The sequence below is a fragment of the Oryx dammah genome, unplaced genomic scaffold (assembly GCF_014754425.2).
Source record: "Oryx dammah isolate SB20612 unplaced genomic scaffold, SCBI_Odam_1.1 HiC_scaffold_5, whole genome shotgun sequence".
Taxonomy (NCBI): domain Eukaryota; kingdom Metazoa; phylum Chordata; class Mammalia; order Artiodactyla; family Bovidae; genus Oryx; species Oryx dammah.
Window position 1 is genome coordinate 97,531,610 of NW_024070189.1, and position 1,640 is coordinate 97,533,249.

Below are 1,640 nucleotides of genomic sequence, written 5' to 3' on the forward strand. Positions count from 1 at the left end.
GCAGCGGGGCCCCCGCGGGGGGCGCGCGGCGGGGCCGGCGGGGTGGCTCCGCGCCGGGGCGGCTGGACGCGCGCCGCGTTGCGGTACGAGATGCTCCCCTTGTAGCTGACCCGGAGCACGGCGCGTTGCTGGATCAGTTTCTCTAGCTCGGCGCGCGTGCGCTCCGGCTCCGGGCCGTGCCGCCGCCGCACCATCCGGCAGATGCGCTCCAGGTCCGGCCGCGCCTTGCGCGAGCGCAGCGAGTCGATGGTGTCCAGGATCCACTCTTGGTAGTGCGGGGAAGCGGCGGACGACGAGGCAGCGGCCGCCGTGGTGGCGGCCGCCGCCGTCTCCGGCGGGGGTAGGGCCGGGGGCCCCGCCATGCCTCCCGCCCGGCCCGGCTGCACCGTGCGCGCTGCCTCCCTCCCAGCGCGGCGCCCCCCTCCCCGGCACCCCTCCCTCCGCCGCTGCCCGCCTCCTCCGCCTCCCCCCCCGGGGGGCGCAGCGCCTCGGCGGAGCGGCGGCGGCGCTGCTGTTTCTTTGCAAAAAAAAAAAAAAAAAAAAGAACGAGAGAGAGAGGGAGCGAGAGAGAGAGGAAAAAAAACAGTGAGAGAGAAAGAAAAGAGAGAAAAAAATATGCACACACTCACTCACTCGCACGCACGCACACACACACAGACCCGCTTCTGCTGGGCGCGCGCGGGGCCGGGGATGCGAGGAGGGAGGAGGGGAGCGCGGCGCGGCCGGCCCCTCCCCGCCGCCGCCGCCGCCGCACGCGCGCCCTGCGCCCGGGACACTCCGGCCCCCCTTCCTTCCCTCCCTCCCTCCTCCCCGCCGCCCGCCTTCCTCCCTCCCACCCCCACGCGCCCGCTTTTAAGGTGGAGCCCGGGCCCCCCGCCCGCCCCCTTTACCCTGCGCTCTCGCTCACTCCGGCTCGCCCCGGCCCCCCCTTACAACTCCCGCGCGCTTTTTAAGGAGGCGCCGCGGAGTTGGCGCCGGGGCGGGGGCGGGGGAAAGCGGCGGGCGGGGGAGGGGGAGGGGAGCGCCGGGGGGAGGGGAGAGGGGGCGGGCGGGGCGGACGGGCGGTGCTCGGCCGCCCTCCAGCCATTGGGCGCGGGACCCAGACGTCCCCGGCGCCCAGCCCCCCTCTCCACGCCTCCCCGGCGCGCTCCGCTCTCGGGACCGCACTTACCGGGAACTCGCCGCCCGCTGGCCGGGCCACTGCGCTCGCCCGGCGCCGCAGGGACCTTCGGACCACCGCCGCCTCCGCGCCCCTTGGGCGTGCTTGGCCTGCGCGGGGAGGGGGGCGCACACGGTCTCCACCACCCCATACCCCCCCTGCTAGGGCCGCCCCCGCCGCCGCTCGGCTTCCCGGCGCGCCGGCCCCAGCGTCTCCCTAGAGCTCCCGCCCTTTCGGCCTCTCGTTGGACGCAGAGGGGGTGCGCCTCAGAATGTGGGGACCCCTAATCTTGGGTCAGAGGGCAGTTTGGCGCCCCCTTCTCCGGCAGGGCGGAGGGGAGTGGCAGAATTCCAGCTAAACCCAGCTTTACAAGGACTCCAGGCCAGGTGCTGATCAGCTTGGATGCTGGGGTCCGAAATTCTCTTTCCAACCCCCTGGGGGTGCGTGGGTGGGTGACCAAAGTCAGGAACACTAGCGACAC

At 73.6% G+C, this 1,640-nt stretch overlaps 1 protein-coding gene across 1 annotated transcript in view; it reads right to left on the reverse strand.

Annotated features, from left to right (window-relative positions):
- Positions 1-423, reverse strand: part of SAMD1 (sterile alpha motif domain containing 1) — a 2,994-nt gene extending 2,571 nt beyond the window's left edge. Inside the window, exon 1 of the mRNA XM_040241645.1 lies at positions 17-423. Coding sequence (XP_040097579.1) covers positions 17-362 — 346 coding nt within the window. The 5' untranslated portion in view covers positions 363-423. The remainder of the gene's footprint in view (positions 1-16) is intronic.
- Positions 424-1,640: the final 1,217 nt, after the last annotated feature.